At 46.1% G+C, this 18,036-nt stretch overlaps 1 protein-coding gene across 1 annotated transcript in view; it reads left to right on the top strand.

Annotated features, from left to right (window-relative positions):
• The window catches only part of Vstm4 (V-set and transmembrane domain containing 4), an 86,286-nt gene that overhangs the window by 17,321 nt on the left and 50,929 nt on the right, over positions 1 to 18,036 (top strand). Inside the window, exon 3 of the mRNA XM_050140599.1 lies at positions 12,565 to 12,633. Within this exon, the coding sequence (XP_049996556.1) occupies positions 12,565 to 12,633 (69 nt within the window). The remainder of the gene's footprint in view (positions 1 to 12,564; positions 12,634 to 18,036) is intronic.

Here is an 18,036-nt window from a genome sequence, read left to right as displayed (position 1 = left end):
TGTCCTTGGGACACTGTACCCAAAGAGGCATGAGGTAGACAGCTAGCATCTCTGTTGACCTGGGACCGCAGCCTCCTAACCTAGGGGAAGGGCATGAGGAGACAGGATGAAAGGGCAGTACTGTATAGCAGGTGCCCTTGACATGGAAGGAAAGCAGGGGTACAGTTCTGGGATGCATAGGAGATCACAGGAGGGCTTCAACAGAAATGCTGGGCCCTGCATGCCAGAACCAAAGGCAGGCCAAAGCAGGAAGAAGAGAAACTCTAGGAATCTAGGGGATGCAAGTTATGGGAGTGGGCAGTAACAAGCAGACAGGCTGGTGAGGTGACCTGGCCAGGGATTTCGGTACCCTGCCAATTCTGAGGTTATTCACCTGTGACTCTGTACCGGGGCACAGATGAGGTTCCAGAACATATTTGGCACGTAAAAAGTGAATGAATCATTTAAACTCTTGGATAAGATGCCCAGTTGAAATGGCAAAAAGGGACAAAAGGGCGGATGCTGAGAGAGGCTGAGTCAGTGAGGAAGTCCCGCTCCCTAACCGTACAAAATGCTGACCCTGGTGTTCTGTAGCTGGCTCCCTTGAGGAATGTGAACTTCCTTTGCAACTGCCTGGGCACCCTGGGAAGTTTATTTATTTTTAATCCTTTGTTTTGTTTGCTACGGTTTGCCTTAGTCTGAGTGCAAAAGGCAAGAGAGGCTGAAGCTGCACAAAGCAGAGCTTCAGTGTTTATCACGGTGGCCCAGGCAGGTCACCGGGTGGGCTTTTCCACAGTTTGGCTCTGTCAGAACCGCCAGAGGGGCTGCCTTTGAACTGAGTCTTGCAGAAGCAAAGGGGAAAGGAAGTGACAGGCAAGCCTATCACGGAAGTCTCTGTGTCAGTGGCTCCTTCTCCTACTTGTGGGTCCAACTGTACACAGTGGTAACACAACTACATTTTAACAGTTCCTCCACTTGGGAATCGGGCCCTTGAAAACAGACAAATAGTGAGAGCCTCTTCACTTTGAACTGGGAGCAAAGGGGTTGTTGACTCGTTCCTTTGTTTTCTGGTCACCTACGTATATGTTTCTTCACACGGATCTGTGTAGTATGCAGTCTGAGGAAACTGAGGCAGGGTGGCATCTGCTCCCCGCTGGGTACACATTCACAAGGTTCACATACCAGGGAGCAGATCTTAGACGTCTGCTCTTCTTGGCAGAGGCTATGGATCATCTTCTGCTTAAGGAATCTTGCTTCCTTCCTGTAGAAATCTGTAAATAACATCCATGAGGGGCAGGGCCAGGGCCAGCACCTGCGGGCACCGTGAGCCCTGGGGCAGATGTGTGGCTAGGTCTCCATGGCTTCTGAGGCTTCGGAGAGGAAAGGAGGCTCGGGTGGGATGGGGCTTCTGCCCTGACCTCTTCCCCAGTGCTTCCAACATGTAATGATGTCACGGTCATGCTCTCAGTTCCTTTTGAGTAGCTTACTTCTCTACTATGCCCCACTGTACCGTACATAACCATACCACGCCATACCATACCATACCATACCATACCATACCATACCATACCATACCATAATGTCATACCTCACCACACCACACCATGCCATACCACACCACACCATGCCATACAGTATGGTACCATATCATGGACTGACTAATCGGTTCATTCATTCTTTTGTTTTCTACTAAGACACAGTCTTGATATATTGCCCAGCCTTGCTTCCAGCTCCCAGGCTCCAGGGATCCTCCTGTGTCAGTGGCTCTTTTGCCAAGAGCTCCAGGCACACACTCTAGAACCACGTCACTCCTGTGAAATAACCAAGGAGAACCCTAGAAAGTGAAGGAAAGGACAAAGATGCAGATAATACAAGAGGACATCATGGCCGGAACACACTCTGCAGGCAGTGATGCATTTTAAGGCGGTACATTTAGCAGGAGTGAGATACTGAGGAGGCGGATAGTCCCTGGAGGAAGGATCCTCTGACTCAGGATGCCTACAGGGCCCCAGCCTGGAGGTCCATTCTCTCTGGGAGACTGTGGAAGGCTGTCCTACCATAGCATCCATTGTTATCTCAACCAGAGCAGCTGCTATTGGCACAGGGGACCCTTAATATCCAGGGTTGTGTTTTCTCATGGAAGAAGCAATGGAGAGCCTCACTGGACCCTTATCTGAGGTTCTGACCACATCTTCCTCCTACATTTCCCCCCTATCTGTATGTAATTTTACCCCAACTGCAAGTGGTCTTGGGAAGTGCAAGTATCTAAGAAGTGGAAAGTTCACTAAAGGGGACTCAATTTATAAAGCCATGGGGAACTTGTCCTCCTTGCTAGGTGAGACTTTCCTGTGTTGTGACTATTTTGAGGCCATTTAGGCTCCTGTAAGTGGTCCCAGTGAATTCCCTGGTTTACTGAGACAGGCGTGGGTAGAGTTGGTCCTTGGGGCCCTGTTTGAGGAGAGTAAGCCGTGTTCACATCTCCCCAGGGGAAGTGCGCACGGCAGAGATGTACCCTCCTTGTAGATACCCTCCCAGCTCTTTGGATGTAACGTTCCTTAAAGCTCTCCTGTGCATATTTTCTGTGATGGCATGTGACCCATGAATTGTGGCATCCTTGGGAACACACTGTTGTGACAGGCTCACTCCCGTGTGCTGTTACTCTTGCTGTCCCTGGGCTGTATTAAGGAGGTGTTGTCTATATTGTTCTGCTTGGGTACTAAGTCCAGCCCTGAGCTGGACAGGAGGCCAAGGCTCAAGTCTCCCACGACCTAAACCTCCTCTCCCATATCTTCTTGGGCTTGGCTCCCATGTCTCTTCCAGCAGGGCCACTCCATGTGGGGTCCTGAGACCTGGAGCCTCTGACCCTTCTGAGAGGTTGTTGAAATAAGAGCGGCAGCGGGGCTGCGTCCCTGGCACCCGGCCGCCCGCATGGCTAGCTTATGCCCGAAATAATTACACGGAAACTGTATTCTTTCAAACACTGCCTGGCCTGGCTAGGTCCAGTTTCTTATTGGCTAGCTCTTACATATTGTTCTAACCCATTTCTAATATTCTGTGTAGCCCATGAGCTGGCTTACCAGAGAGGATCTTAACCTGCGTCTGTCTGGAGTGGGAGCATCATGGCGACTCACTCACTCAGCTTCTTTTTCCCAGCATTCTCCTCTGTCTACTCCGCCTACCTAATTTTCTGTCCTATGAGGGCCGAGGCAGTTTCTTTATTATTAACCAATGAAATCAACAGATAAGATACAAGACCCACCTCCATCATTTCCCCTTTTTCTGTTTAAACAAAAAAAGAAAGGCTTTAACTTTAACATAGTAAAATTACATATAACAAAACAGTTATCAAGTAAGAATTACAGTTACAATATTTATATCTATTTTATCTCTTATCATAACTAAGGAAAACTATAACTATTCATTCTTCAACTCCATCAAAGACTCCAGAAGGATATAATATTACCTATCAAACAAGAAATAAGAAAACTCTAGAAATGACAGAGACATCTCGCTGCCTGGACAGTCACCCAAAGTTCCTCTGTACCGTTGGGGCATCCATCTTCGGCCTACAGGCCCATAGTATCCAGCAGACATTCTCATCAAGCAAGAAATTCCAAAGACAGTTCAGTCACTTTTTGCTGTGTCCTGCAGAATGTCTCACAGACTCTTTCATGAAGCAGGAACCCCAAAAGGTCATCTCACCTTTAGGCAAGTTCAGCAGTCCTCTCTCTGCGGGTTCTCTGTGTCCAGTTTATGCAACAGTCCAGGCAAGAGCAGTTTCTTGCCCAAATGGCTATCAAACTCCATAAGGATTCTCTTCGATGCCCATCTTCCTCTTGAAATAGATTGGTGCTGCCAGGAGCAAATGTGTCTCATTGTCATGAAAAACCCTAAGTTATTAAAATATCTTAAATGCCATATTCTGCAGCCTTTGAAAGATATGAAGAATGCCTATCTAACTAAAATATCTCTCTATATATCTAGAAAATCTAACTAACATGACTACAAGCTTAAGTATTAGCGATGATTATCCATTAACAACCTATATTTCCTAATTATACATTACATTTTTAAATGAACTACACAATCACAATACCTTAATCAAGATCAAAAATACATATACATATAACAAAATTGACCATAAAATCCATACCAATGCAAATTATTCATATCTATATCATATCCCCCTTTAAATGTAAAAGAACATTTATAAACAATATTTGGGAACATGGGCGTAGTTTTTTCTCTACAAACTGCTTCCTGCTGAATAGGGGCGTCGTTAATTAGGTTGTTCATGATATAACCTGTATGCTAGTTTCATCTCAGTTGGCAATTGAGCGAAGCAATTTTTTGAGGGTATTCACAGCAACCTTTCAGGAGGGCGTGGTCTATCATACCAAATCGGAATAGATGCAATCCACAGGGTCTCATCCTCTGCAAAAACAAAAGAAGACCCTCTCCAAAGCATCATATCCTTAGACCCAAATTCTGAAATCATAATACCCTTATATCCATTTTGGTTTAGATTGGCAGCCCATGTAATGAAATGTCTCTCTGTACTTAGCTCCTTCACAGTCAAAAATTTTAAAGAAAACACAATGTACATAATCCAGACTCTCTGTGAATTTTCCATTTTTACGTGGCTTATATTTCTTTATTTCTTTTAATCTATAACTCTCTGTACTTCTGTACTCTGTCTCTTTAAAGACTTTACCCTTTTTCTTTTTAAGACATTAACTTTATTCTTTATATTCTTTTTCTTCTCTTTCCCAAGCCTACGTACATTTATCCAACAGTGTCTGAATCTGTTTTATTGTGAATCTGTAATTTCTTTACTATACAGGAGCATTTCTTAAAATGTTAAGCATTTCTTAAAAACTTAAGTTGCACCATTTACAGGTAATACGGTACTGCCTGTGTCCTGCCCAGTCTAAACCTTAACTGCACGGTTTTAAGGTAATTACGGTAGTTCCTGCCTGAGATCAGCACAGTTCAGCATGGAGCAGCCGCTCCTGCCTCAGAGTCATTTGGTGCCCCTGAACCATTCACAGTTTCAGGCACACAGCAAGTCCACATTGGAGCCGCACTCAGCAGTTTAACTCTGAGACTGAGTGTGCAGCACAGAAACTCTTTTCATCCAAGTTACAGCCAAATCTGACATGCAGAGCACTGCGCAGTCTGAAAATGCGTCTCTGTATAGCGGCAGGAATCCGCCATGCTCTTCCGCCTGCCTAAGCCTGATTCTGCCTTCTGCCCAGGTGCAGGCGGGGAGCTCTGAGCCATCTGCACGGTCTCAGAGCACTCTCCTCCGATCCCAAGCGGAACACAAACATCCAGTCCCATAAAAGCCTTGAAATGCTTTAAAGCCAGAGTTCATGCTGGCAGCACAGCCCCCAGGAAGCCGCGCTTTAAAATGATGTAGCTTATTTTTCTGCTGTTGTAGCTGAATCAGGAATCTCTCTACAGCACGCCACCAACAAAACAGCAAAAATCTGTGTTAAACTCTCTCTCCCTTATTTTTAAGCCTTCTCAGGTTTTTAAGTGGATTTAGCCCATCACGTCTGGGCGCCATCTGTTGAAATAGGAGCGGCAGGGCTGCGTCCCCGGCACCCGGCCGCCCGCATGGCTAGTTTATACCCAGAAATAATTACACGGAAACTGTATTCTTTCAAACACTGCCTGGCCTGGCTAGGTCCAGTTTCTTATTGGCTAGCTCTTACATATTGTTCTAACCCATTTCTAATATTCTGTGTAGCCCATGAGCTGGCTTACCAGAGAGGATCTTAACCTGCGTCTGTCTGGAGTGGGAGCATCATGGCGACTCTCTCACTCAGCTTCTTTTTCCCAGCATTCTCCTCTGTCTACTCCGCCTACCTAATTTTCTGTCCTATGAGGGCCGAGGCAGTTTCTTTATTAATAAGAAATCACTCCCACATCAAGAGGTGTTCACAAACTGCCCCTCCCCTCATTCATCCCCAGAAACCCAGGGCCACTGCCAGAGAATCTTCATTTTCCCAAGAACCAGTTGATTGCCTTGCATATTAAGTGTTTCCCGCCTTGGCCTACTCGATACCAGGCAGCTTCCCCTGAGAGCCACTCATGCAGAATCCAGTTTAATGCTTTAGCCAGCCTGGCCAAGAAGCAGGGACAGAAAGGCTGAGGTGGGTCTCCCCCCACGCCCTTCTAGGGACTTCTCTATGGCTTTCTTTTCAAGTTAGGATACAGGGCTGTGGATGACCCTATCTAGGCCAAGATCCCTAAGGCTCTATCAAAGGATGTCACTAAAATTCTTTCCCCTCCCTTCTTGCAACGTACTTCCTGCAATCTTTTCTTTCTTTTTTTCTTTTCTTTTTTTTAATCTTGTGGCTGCTCTCAGCCAGCAGCTCACCGATAGGCAGCAGTGTGGTGGATCTCACAACTTATTAGAATTCGTCCTGTTCTGCTCTCTGGGGAGGGTCTAGAATAACTGGCAGCTTAGTTGTCTGGGCCACTGCCTCCTTGAGAAGATACACGGGGATTTTCTGCTGGTGCCAGGTCCCAAGGCGATGACAAAGCAGCCAGCAGTCAGGAGTTGACTCGGGCAGGATCAATCTTGTTTCTTCTCCTTTTCTGTGATCTTTGAACCAACTAACCAATAGTCATAGTGGTCGGGTAGATCAAAGCCATCTCTGTGGCTGATGTAGCTGTATTGAGAAAGCTTTCTTCCATCTCTGCATCCCTCTTCCTGCAGGTCCACAGAGGAACTAGAGGCCCTAAATTCTAGGGCCAGGAGGTTGGGTCCTACGCCTGACTTTCTGGATATAGGTAGGATGGATGAAAAGACAATACATAAATAATTGCAGCGTGGGGCAGGCAAAAGCCTCTCACTTGAAGGAGCTGGAGTGGTAAGCCGTCTCAAGGCATGCTTAGTCTCTGCCCAGCTATGGAACAGCTTACCAGTGGCTGTCAGGTTACAGAAATCCCAGCAATGTGAACACGGGGGCTGTTTGCTGTCCCTCCCCACCACTCCTGTCTGACTGCACAGCTGGTTTATAAGGAGAGCTGACCAATAGCCAAAGAACTCAGTCTTGTTGACTTCTGCTAAAAATCGTGTAGTCTTCTGATAGTTTAGCTAGTTCACTGGACATGAACTCTTTTTATTTCTGAATGTCTTGGGCCAGTGTGAATAATCTGTGGTGGAACACGTGTGACATTTTCTTTATGTCTCTGTGTTTTGTGGTGGGAGGAGTCAAACCTAGGGCTTCACACATACTGAGATGTTGACCACTGACTGACTGATAGCCAGCCTCCAGCAAAGTACTGTCTACAAGTATTGGTCTTCTCTTTCAGCCCATCCACCCTGGAGAGGCCTCTTTTACTCCGTGCTCATAGAAAAGATGGGCCAAGGTCAGTTTCTATTGGCCTTGTGCATGTGCCACAGAGGGAGGGACATCAGAGCAGGGATCAGAGCCATGGCGGCTCTACAACAAAGCCCTTGCTGTGGACAAGCTGTATCAGACAGCTGGGGGCTCCTTACAGTCTGTGTTCTCAGACACAGAGTTTGACATTGTGTCAGATTCACTTGAGACAGCACAGGATTCACAGTGAAATCAGATAGGCTCAACAGAACTTGGGGGAAATTCCTGAAGCCCTGGCATGGTTCCTATGCAATTTTTCTCTCTTGTAGAAGCAGATAAGTGTTGCTAGTTTTCAGGAACCAAGCAAAATGACTGTCTTTTCCCATCAAATTGCTTAGGCTGAGAAGGCAGGGGAGAGTCGCCATAGTTTGGAAATCCCCAGTTATGAGAATTCTGAGATGCGTCTCCATGTTGTACCAAGTGGAATTGGCTTCCTGATGTCAGGCGTGAGGCAGAAGGACCTGCACTCGGATCAAATCGGAACCATGGCTTCCTTCCCTGAAAGACGTATGGAGGTGCTCTCTGGGCACCTACCTTGGTTAAGTGGATGGAAACCTATTTCAACTCAGGGTTAGTCACAGGAGGGAAAAACACCTTCATTTTGGCCATTTGGGCAACTGTCCATTCAGTCCATGTAAAGGACTCTGAGGCAAAGAACCCTTCTAGGCATGGGAACAGTAGTAGTCAATAAAAGCAACATTCAGCTCTTACGGGATGGACCGCCTGTGGATAGAGAAGTTCGTGACATCTCGAACACAATTGGAAGCACTCGATGTATTCTAACTCATATGATCCTCACCTTGATGTCACAAGTATTCATTGCCGCTGCTTTGAAAACTAAGGCATCGGACACTTGAGTGACTTAGCTGAACCCCCACTCCCTGCAAGTTGGACCCTTCAGGCTAGTGTGCATGGGCTCTCTATATCCTTTATCTCCTGTTTTAAACATTGTGTGTATGAGTGTGTGGCATTTGTACTTGTTACTGTAAGTGTGTGCACAGATGCATGCATGTGCAGGACGGGTCAGTGTGGATGTCTTTTCTCGATTGCTTTCCACCTTCAGTTTTTGAGACAGTTCGTCACTGCGCCTGAAGGTCATGGATTCAGCTAGACTGGCCGGCCAATGAGCTTCGAGCTCCCCAGCCTCCATCTACCCCAACACTGGGGTTACAAGCATGCTTTGCTATGTCCAGAATATTTCTCCCACTCACATTTTATTTTATTTTATTTTGAGAATTTCATACATGCCTATAATGTTTGGATCAAACCAACCCCCCCATTCGCTCCCTTCCAATTTCTACTGTATGTCCTCACCACCGCTTTCACATGCCAACTTCATGTGGTCTTCTTAAAGCAACTGAGTCTTTATTGCTGCCCAGATATCCATGGGCGTGGGACCAGCTACGGGGGCAAGGGTAGCCTCTCAGGGGCCACATCCCTGAAGAAAACCCACTCTCCATAACACAGAAAACATCAATTGCCAGTAGCCCCTCAGATAGGGGTAAGACCTTCTTCCATCCTGGGACCTTGGCTGGCTCTGCCCTGTATAGAGTGCATGTCTTGTGCATGCCCTCACAGCCACCGTGAATTATCAGGTACAATGGTGATGCTGCTGACTTCTGGATCACATTGGAGTGAGACACTGATGCTGCTGACTCCTGGACCACATTGGAGTGTGATACTGATGCTTCTGACTCCTGGACCACACTGGAGTGAGACACTGATGCTTCTGACTCCTGGACCACACTGAAGTGAGACACTGATGCTTCTGACTCCTGGACCACATTGGAGTGAGACACTGATGCTTCTGACTCCTGGACCACATTGGAGTGTGATACTGATGCTTCTGACTCCTGGACCACACTGGAGTGAGACGCTGATGCTTCTGACTCCTGGACCACACTGGAGTGAGACACTGATGCTTCTGACTCCTGGACCACATTGGAGTGAAACACTGATGCTGCTGACTCCTGGACCACACTGGAGTGAGACACTAATGCTGTTGACTCTTGGACCACATTGGAGTGGGACACTGATACTTCTGACTCCTGGACCACATTGGAGTGAAACACTGATGCTGCTGACTCCTGGACCACATTAGGGGATAGTCTGTGGGCCATGATGGCCATCTTTCAACTCCTGGAGCTAAGATATTCAAAGGGTGTTTAACACCCATTCTGTGCTGTCTTCATTGGACTTTGGAGTATCACCCTTTCCTAGGCTCAGCAGATTGAAGATTGAGGTTGTGAAACCACTCAGGGTAGTTCAGGAAATGGATGGAAGGCTGAAGGGTACAAAGTACATAGATAACTCACAGAATAGACAGCACATCAAGCTTCTTTGGACCTTGAGCCCCATCAAGCTCAGGTCTCCACCTATACCTCCCTCTCTACTGCTTCTTTCGTCCATTCCAGCTTGCTCCCCACCTTTCCCACATAACTGCTTCACTTAAAATGTACCAACCCCTCAGACCCTACCACACTTCAATAAACACATGCTTATTATTTAAGTTCTGGAATCTTGGTTGCTCTGTCTGTCAGTAGAGTGCAGGAGTTCTGGATTAAAATAAATTGAGCAGGAAGAAGAGGTTGAGCTTGGATAATATATTTAACACACACACACACATACACACACACACACAGAGAGAGAGAGAGAGAGAGAGAGAGAGAGAGAGAGAGAGAGAGAGAGTCTACTTACTCCAGAAAAACATCAAGTGAGGCTGAAACAACTACTTGTTCTAAAGAATTTGGGTTCTTCTGGGACAGGAGTTTCCTTTAGGAGGGGAGAGAAATCCCTCTGAAATTCTGCTTTCTCAACAGCATCTCTGTGTGTTCCCCAATTACACATTTATTTATTTATTTATTTATTTATTTATTTATTTATTTATAATTTCGACTTTATGTTAGTATTTTGCCTGTAAGTTATGTCTGTGTACCATGCGCATGCCTGATGTCCACGGAGGTCAGAAGAGGGTGTTAAGTCCCCTGAAGCTGGAGCTACAGACAGTGGTGAGCTGACACATGGGTGCTGGAAATGGAGCCTGGTTCCTCTGGAAGAGCAGCCAGTGCTATTCACCAATGAGCTACTCCTCCAGCTGCATTTATTTATGACATTCTGTACCTCGGCTGTCATATTTGTTCTTAGAAGGCCAGAAGATTACAGAGGAGTCCAGTCATCAGGCACATATGTCTTCCAGAAGTCCATCTGGAGCTGCTCGGCAGGAGCTGCAGAGAAAGCCACAGCCAGGGTGTTCTGAAGGCAAATGAGTTTGGGGTATTCCTGACTGTGGTATGTGAGCACTGTGGCAAACAGTCCAGGCTTCCTGCTATGGGAGCCTGAGGGACTAAACCCAAAGCAAGAAATGGACCAGACTAAAATTACAGCTCCTAGGCAACCCAATCCCTGAGTGGGTTAAGGTGATCATCAATCTTCTCCCTTTTGCTCTCGGGGAACTGAAGACTTTTCTAGAGAATCTGTAATTTTTTTCTATCAATGTCTAACATTTATTTTGGAAAAATTCTCCGGCATACTGAGACAATGTCAAAACCAAACCTAGATGGGAGAACAAGACCGCGGGTCACATGTAGACGTTGTCAGGCATGGCTGTTGAAATGAACTTGGCTAGGAAATTAGGTGAGAAACTTGAGGATTCACTGGAGAACTGGGCTGTGTGAAGTAGAATTGGACGGATAATCAAGAGCCGGAAGATTCCATAAATGAAAAGGAAGACTGAATAAAGAGGTTTTGCGACAGGTTAGACACACGTGAAGAAAAGACTAGCTGTTTAGAAGACACCTCGAAATCAAATATCCCATAAAGGTACAAAGAGACAAGAGGTTAGGAAGAGTTGAGATCCATGACAGTACTAATTCAGAAACATACAGGAAGTGCAATAAAATGAATGACCGTACAGGCCATGCCTACCTTATTGCTCACCTCTCAAAGTAATTCCACCCGCATTCCCCCTGCCTTTTCAAAATTCAAGTCCTCGGTTCTCTGGTCTAGAGCTCTTCATGTGTGAGAGTTTAAATCTAAATTACAGAAATTGGGTCCAATTGTCAATTTCACCTCTTGGTCAGACTACCGATGTTTTAAGTGCTCCACAGCCACACGTAGCTGCGGGGTAACACTCACGTGGAACCTTCCTGTTGGCACAGAAAGTCCCATTGAACAGTCAGATCAGTCCCTGATGTTGTATGTGTTTCGTTGTTGTTGTTGTCTGTGATGATGTTCAAGGTTTTACATATTATAGCTCAACTTTTTCTCCTGGAAGCAGAGTAAATCCAGTTATCAACCACCAAATAAATGATGTGAGACGCCCCTCTGTATGCTGTGAATACGATTGGCTAGTTAACAAAGAAAACTGCCTTGGCCTGTTAATAGGGCAGAGCTTAGGTAGGCGGGGAGGGCTGGACTGAAAGGGTGAAAAAAGGGCAGAATCAGAGAGAAGCCATGGAGCCTCCACCGGAGACAGACATGTTAAAACTTTGCTGGTAGGCCATGACCTCATGGTGATGCACAGATTAATGAAGATGTGTTAAATTAAGGTGTAAGAGTTAGCCAATAAGAAGCTAGAGCTAATGGGCCAAGCAGTGATTTAAATAATATAGTTTCCATGTGATTGTTTTAGGGCTGGGCGGCCGGGAAACAAACAAGTGGCCTCCTACTACAAATAGGAGAGGACGAAATTATCTCGACTAGGAGCCTGTCGTATTTCAGAGTGTCTTACATTCGGAGTGGTACACAGGCTCTGATCCCCGCCATTGCAGGACTCCAGGTACTTCTGTTTGGAAATAAACACCCAGCACCGCACCATGGAAGATGCTAAAATCATTAAGGAAGTGGTGATTTGGTTTCAGCCTCATCAACGATCTATTTATATTTGAAGCATGTGGGGCAGGCAAGGCTTTCCCTGAACTGAACTTTGGCCTTGCCATTTACTGGCTTTTAAACTCAGTTTTTGTTTGCTTTGTTTTTCCATGTCCGGGGGCCCAGGTGTCTCAGCTGTGCGGTGGATGCTGCTGTGTTTCTTCTTGGTATCTGGGTTGTGATGACTTCAGGCAGTTTTGTTAATATGGACATTGTAAATTTAAGAGACATTGTTACCATGTGGCCCCATTGGAGATTATAGTGTGTCAGGACTGTAAAGTGCTGTGTGTCACGCTGTCCTGTCTCTTTATGTTTTCAGTGATCTCTCTCAAAGCTACTGAAGATTCAACACTTGAGAAAAAGAAAGTGACCTGGGCATTATTTGAAGGTAAGTCTGGTATCTTGACGCAGCCTCGTTTCTAGACAGTAAGAAGGGAATAGGAAAAACAAGGATTCTAGTTTCTTAACTGTTTCATAGCATCAAGTCATGTGTCCAGACTGATAGGGGAATCCCTAGTACAGAAAGTGGTGTGAAGCCTTATGCTGCCCAATTCTGTTCCCCGCCTCCAAATCCCTTTCCTGGGTGATACCAAGGAGAGACTCCAGAGTGATGTAAAATGACTTTGAATTTTTAGTTGTGTCAGAAGCCTGGGGTTCTAGAAGAGTTTGAAAACTGCAAGCAGAGTTTTGTCACCCTATGGTAGAGCCAATCAAGAAGCCTTAAAAACAAGGTTGCTTGCAGGACATTCTGATTTAGTTGAAATGTCTTAGTACCTCCCATTTGATTCCAGCATGCAGCAGGCTAGGAGCCACGACCTGAGAGAGGGTTCCTGGGAGCAGCCCCACCAGGGAGCTTGTTATGAATGCAGGCTGGACTCTGGGGTGGTGCCCTATGCGTTTGGAAGGACTGTAGCGGTCAGTTTTGACACACTCTGCTGCATGATTTGAATCTCCGAGACACTTTGTGTAATGCAAACCTCTGGCATAGATTCGGGTTTGAGTCTTGGAGTGGAGTTCTCTACAGGGGATGCTTTTGCCCCTGTCAGGGACATTTACTGATGTCAGGAGACAGTTTTTGTCACCTCAAGTGTGGGAATGACAGTAGGAACTTGGAGATAGAGGCAATGCAAAAGACCCTTTCCACATCAAATGATTCCGCCCCCAAATGCCAAGAGTTGGGAGCTTACAGGTCTCTGCCCCAGAGAAAGGACAGTAGAGAAATGGTCATCACAAAATAACTGCAGATTATGACCATAAACAATGACATCATGCACTCTAAGCGCTCAGTCAGAGTCTTTGATCAGGGGACAGGGCTTGTCAACGGGGGCAGGACCTGGGGAAGGATTCTGTCTTTTGAAGCCTTTGGGTTGATTGATGAGGAATGAACTAGTCACAGGGATGAAAAGGAGGTGTGCCTACCCACATCCGTGAGGCAAACAAGACAGTAGGTGGCAGAAGGAGAGCCAGCCTTGTTGGAAAGCACAGGAATTCAAAGCAGCCTTTTCCATAGTGTGTTAGACAGACACTGTATCTCTTTGAAAAAATTCTACTTTAATTGTGGTTGGCAAACCATACACTGTGACGTAATCCCCAGTTTGCCAGGACTTATTATTTAGTTTTATAGTTGCAAGTAGTTTCTTCTTTCTTCTTCTTTTTTTTTTTCTCAGATCACCTTTTATCCAATAATGAATCTTTGTATTTCTGGAATTTTCTTCTACACTATATAGTTGCCTTTGTCTGTATCTGAAGACTATCCTAGCAAATCAGTCCCTAGCTCTCTTCCTTTGCCTCTCATTTGGCTTCCTTGTGGCCAGTGATAAAAGTGGCTGTCTTGCCCACAGAGGGAAGTTGTGGGACAGAAGGAGCAAGGTTTTCTCTTCTCATTGCGGTTGGGTAAGATTGAGACAACCTGGCCGAGCTTTACCCCATCTCTCCGAAGCTGTCTTAAGCCCTGGTGTTATGATGGGAGAGAATGATGGGAAGGCTGTGGGACTCTCTAAGGAGAATGTGCCAGAGGGAGTCCTGACTCCGCCTCTGCAGCTCTGATGGTCACACCAGGTGTCCGGTGTTCACAAGAGTGTGAGGTGGTTTTGATGGGGTGGTTGTCAGGGCCATATTTGGAAGGACTATAGCGGTCAGTCTTGACACACTTTGCAGCATGATTTGAATCTCAAAGATACTTTGTATAAGTGTCAACATTTTATAATTCCTCAGATGTAGGCACTAAGTGCAATTTGTGGTCCAGCATGGACTTCCATTTCAGTAGAGACAATCAGATCCTATCAAAGACTGGCAGCTGGTAGTCTCACCATGCACCATGCATGCCCCAGGGCAGCAGTTTCCATGCCTTCTTCCCCTGTGCTGCTGCTGCTGCTGCTTGTGATGGTCATGGCACTGGAGGCAGCAACAGTAGCAATGTCCCCGCATTCTGCTTTTTTAACCTGCCATAGCCTTGGCAAGGTCAAGGGTGTAGTTGAAACTCTTTGGCACCGGACTCCAGGCCTTTTGCCCTTTTGTTCCTGATGGGAAGAGCTTCAATGTGGATTGTGGACAGATATCCATCCTCCTGGGGCTTAGCTGGGCCTGGCTGTGTGCCTGCCCAACAAAGCAAGCATTGATTGTCAGGGCTCTGGATGAGATATTGGAGCGAGTTAAAATCCCTCAGGGCTATCACTCAGGTATGTTGCCCTGAACAAGATGGTATTACAGGCTACATTAAAAACTAGTGGAAGTACCCAGAGTTTTATTGCCAGAACAGCTATTCCCTAGGCGTTTGCCTTAGAACTGGAAATGTAGAATACCGACCCTGGCTTTCTTGACTGCGTGGGGGAGGGCGGGGGGGGGCGGTGCTTGGCAGGACTAAGTAATGCTGGGGTCACCCACTTTCAAAGCAGCACTGAATCCTCTGCTCTGTTGCCAGGCAACAGGTGCCTTTATCCTGCCCGACTTGTTTGGCTGACTGGGAGGATGGGCAGGAGCTGGCACAGAAACCTTGTCACCCTGTGTTGGCCTCCCTGTGCTGTGCACAGTCACAGCAGCCTGCTGGTCCCTCCATCTGCTTTGAGGAGACCTGGATTTTTTTGCCACTTGTCTAAAAATGACAGTGATGTCTTTAGCAGTCCAGGAAAATAAACAGAATTGCAAACAGATTTGGGAACTAAAACGTGATATTTAATATTGCTGTTGAGCGTGCAGGAATAGGTAGTAGTTTACTTTGTTATTTATATACCCATTTATCCATTTATTTTATTATTTATTTGGACAGAATGAAATTCAGTGCCTTTCCCAGTCTGTGTTTAATTCGGGTCTGTGACCTTAGTTGATCACTTCACTACAGAGCTAAATCCCCTGTCTTATGTGGTCATTCATTCCTTTTTTCATCCATTTGGTACCGAGGACCTCATGAATGCCATGAGCACTATGCGGCCAAACTATACATCCAGCCTCCCTCCCTTGAGCTGTTTAAAAGCTGATATTGTTGAATTTAGGTTTAAAGTCTTAGTTTTACTCTCCAAACAATGCTATTTGACTAAGGCTCGATTTTGAAACTTTTTGAGCCATCTTTTAGAAATTGAATTTTTTGAAAACAATAACTAAAGGACATGATAGGGTGAGGATAGGGTGACACCAGGAGAGAATGCCAGTCTCTAGAGCACAGGGCAACTGAGCTGTCACTGTGAAAAGGTGACCCTGGGTCTTCTGATTTTGTGGGCCTGGCTTTGGGTTAACCTTTGTTGACAGAGAGACCTGGGGCCAGTGGCAGAGTCACTGTTTCGTACAGGGTCACCCTCCTTTCTGCAGGAAAAGAAGCGCTTGGAATAGGAGATGAAATCAGAACTTCTCAGCACTGCTTGCTGCCTGATCTGGGGAAAACAGGGTGAGGTTTTTCCCTTCCTGTGAAGTGGCATTTTAAGGGTCCCATAGCTCCAAGAGCAGAGCAGAGCCAAGCAGAAAGCATCCACCATCACTCATGCATTAGGACCCACGTGAGGGTAGATGGTGCCTACTGGCGAGTGTCCATTGCCCCCAGGGCCTTCGTGCTTGGTGGAGCAGCAGAGCATCACACACTGGGCAGATGTTCTATGATTCTGCAGTCACAGCTGCCCGTGGAGAGCCAGCTCCCTCTGCGCCATGTCTAGGCTGAGATCAGCAATGAGTTCTTTGCTTCCCACCAGGAGAGAGCAGGCCCCCAATGTGTGTGGTGTGTTACAAGGACATCTGGCGAGAATGGCAAACCTGAGGGTTCACCTGCAACCTTGTTCCTTCTTGGTCCCTTTAGCCTGGAGACCATAGAGAGAGCGTATGAATGCAGGGACTGGTAGGTGAGGATGCTTTTATCTTGGGGCATAAAAACTCTACAAGCCAGTTTTTTCCTCTCATCCAAGAAGGAAATAGAAGTCAAATTACTTTGCCTTTTCACCAGGCCTGACACCGGACTCCCTTAGAGGCAGGCTTTGTCTCCATCTGTCCCACTTCTGTCTGGTCCAGCAAGGCAATTGAGTTATTTAACACTTTTCCCTCCATCCCAGCCAAGTTCCTGGAGTATTTTGTTCAACAATGACTAAATCAGGACTGGCTGTGGGGGCACAGGATTGGGACTGTCCTGTATCCTGGTACCCTGTCTTTAATTTGGACCTTAGCTGGTAATGGCCTATCTCTCTTCGAATCCATGTGTCTCATTGTTGAGTTTCCCATGTTGAAGCAGAGGGACAAGCTTGTCCTCCCTAAGGATCCCGACCTCGCAGCCTATGAAGTGAGATGAGGACAGATGTGTCCCTGGACAGAAGCAGTCGGACTTTACTACAGGGGAAGCCACTCTTATTTCCAACAGGACCTCCCCACGCCCCATGACTTTCCACCTACTGTAGCCTGGCTTCCACCAGGGGTTTCCCCAGCAGCTTCTGTGGGGGAGGATCCCATGGTTGCTTCTACCCAGCATTGGATGCACTAAGGAACCCTCCCACAGTGCTCCATTCTTGTGCTCAGAACTCTGCTTCCATTGTAGCTCTAGGATTCTCACAGAAGAGCCCTCCTTCTGCCCACCCATCTACTGACTTTCTTAGCTGCCAATAAAAGTGGTCTGTTCTATACACAAGTCCCAGGATAGGCAGGGTTACATAAAGAGACCCTGTCTCAGAAATACAAACAAACAAACAAACAAAAAAGTGTTTCTCCTTGCCCGTGGTACTTCCGATACTTACACTCTTCCCTTGGTACCCATGGGGATTTTGTACCATGATTTATCCAACCCAAAGATACCAAAAAACACATGGGTTTGCAAGTTCTTTAAAGAACTCTTGGGATCAACATAGTAAAAATGGCAATTCTACCAAAGGCTATTTATAGATTCAATGCAATCCCCACCAAGGTCCCATCAAAATTCTTCACAGATCTTGAGAGGACAATAATGAACTTTATAAGGAAAAACTAAAAACCCAGGATAGCCAAAACAATCTTATACAATAAAGGAACTTCTGGAGGCATTACAATCCCTGACTTCAAACTCTATTACAGAGCTACAGTAATGAAAACAGCATGGTACTGGCATAAAATCAGAGAAGTTGACCAATGAATCGTATAGAAGACCCGGTTTTTAGCCCACAAACCTATGAACACCTCATTTTCGATAAAGGAGCTAAAAGTATACAATGGAAGAAAGAAAGCATCTTCAACAAATGGTGCTGGCACAACTGGATGTCAACCTGTAGAAGAATGAAAATAGACCCATATCTATCACCATGCACAAAATTCAAGTCCAAATGGATCAAAGACCTCAATATCAATCTGAACA

Source organism: Alexandromys fortis, unplaced genomic scaffold, assembly GCF_014885135.2.
Source record: "Alexandromys fortis isolate MF-2015 unplaced genomic scaffold, M_Fortis_MF-2015_v1.1 scaffold_46, whole genome shotgun sequence".
NCBI lineage: Eukaryota > Metazoa > Chordata > Mammalia > Rodentia > Cricetidae > Alexandromys > Alexandromys fortis.
Note: the sequence above shows the minus strand (reverse complement) of the source record. Positions and strands in the feature narration are given on the sequence as shown.